General features: G+C 37.7%; 1 protein-coding gene across 1 annotated transcript; it reads right to left on the reverse strand.

The window, feature by feature from the left end:
* Positions 1–292: 292 nt before the first annotated feature.
* On the reverse strand, positions 293–1,234 carry LOC309559608 (olfactory receptor 1f45-like; the record flags this gene model as incomplete). Its single annotated transcript, XM_082262933.1, has 1 exon — positions 293–1,234. The coding sequence occupies one exon, from the start codon at positions 1,232–1,234 to the stop codon at positions 293–295; it is 942 nt and encodes a 313-aa protein (XP_082119059.1).
* Positions 1,235–1,759: the final 525 nt, after the last annotated feature.

Raw genomic sequence — 1,759 nt, forward strand, 5'->3', positions numbered from 1 at the left:
TATGGCCTGCCTTAAATTAGTGCTTTCAATGCCGCCATTTTGCGCACTTTCCCCAACCCACAATAATCTGAACGGAGTGTTACAGAGCCCTGATTGGAATGTAGAAATTTTTTTTTGCAAGTTGCTCACCTAGCAAAGGGAATTTTCATACTATGTCTATGCTTTTTAGCACTCAAGATCATTAAAGTTAGCTGTAATAATGAAGAATGCTCAGTGAATATATTACAGGTAACAAATGTTAATAAGACAAATGTATATTTAACCAGGTGGCCATTTTTCCCATTATGTTCGGTCAAACAGAAATCATTTTGGCCATCAGTCTTCGTAAAGCTTGCTTTACATCCTTGTTTCTTAAACTGTATATGAAGGGGTTCAACATGGGAGCAAGAACTGTATACATCACACTAGCCACCCTATCCTTTGTCAATGAGTAGCTTGAAGATGGACGGAAGTAGGTAAACATGATGGTTCCAAAATAAAATATAACCACAGCAAGGTGGGAAGAACAAGTAGAGAAGACTTTACTTCTTCCCTCTGCTGAGTGGATTTTAAAAATGGCCAAGATAATGTGTATATAAGAGACTAAGATGAACAAAAATGGTCCTGCTACCACAATAAAGCCTTCAGTGAAGATGACCAATTCATTTATGGTTGTGTCAGAGCAGGAGAGCTTAAAGAGTGGCACCATGTCACACAGAAAGTGGTTGATTAAGTTGGACCGGCAGTAAGAAAGCCGTGAAGTCAAAGTTGAGTGCAAAATTGAATTGGCTGTTGAAAGCAACCAGCAGCCAGCAATAAGTTGAAATCTAAGCATTTTGTTCATGACCACCACGTAGCGAAGAGGGTCACAGATGGCAATATAACGATCATAAGCCATGGCAGCAAGCAAAAAGTCCTCTACGTTGGCAAATGTCAAGAAAAAGTAGATCTGGGCCATGCAACTTTCAAACAAAATGACTCTTCTCTTTAGATCCAACAGGAAGTTCTTCAACATTTGAGGAACAGTCACCAAAGACAGACAAATGTCTACGAAGGACAAATTGCCCAAGAAAAAGTACATTGGAGACTGCAGCTGAGAATCCCCGCAAGTCAACACAATGATAACCAAATTTCCTGTCAGCGTGATAACTAAAATGAGGAGAAAAACTGCAAAAAGTGCAGTCTGGTATTTATGGAGATCAGAGAATGTTGATAAGACAAATTCTGTTATTTGGGTAGAATTGTCTGACTCCATTCTTATAATATCTTAGCTTTGTAAAAACCTTTGTTTTGAATAGATTAGTTAGTTCATTAGTGTTACAAAGCTGTCTGCTTCATTGGTGGTTTTTATTGTCAAACAAATTATTGCAGCTATTGTCATTAATACATCATTACATGTATTTTTTTTATGGTAGAACTGTATATATACTGCGTTAATACATACACAGTATATACATATATGTTTATACTGTATACATACAGTATTTTTATATGTATATGCCTGAAATTGACTTTGTACCAGCTTCTCACCATCTTGCCATCCTTGTACAGAGCTCATACTGGGAGAATTAAAGGCATGTGAGGAAACCAATCAGGTGTGCTGCAGTTCTCATGTATTAACAATGAATATGCTGACAGGAGCAGGGATCACAGTGACAGAGCTGTGTAAATCTCAGGACTGGAGGGACAGAAACACAAATCTTTTGGCAAGTCAAACAGCTTCCATTTTCATCTGTATATTTAGCTGTTTGCAAGCTAAAAGCCCAGATTTAACTCTTTA

This window comes from Pelophylax lessonae, assembly GCF_965119305.1.
Source record: "Pelophylax lessonae genome assembly, chromosome: 7".
NCBI lineage: Eukaryota > Metazoa > Chordata > Amphibia > Anura > Ranidae > Pelophylax > Pelophylax lessonae.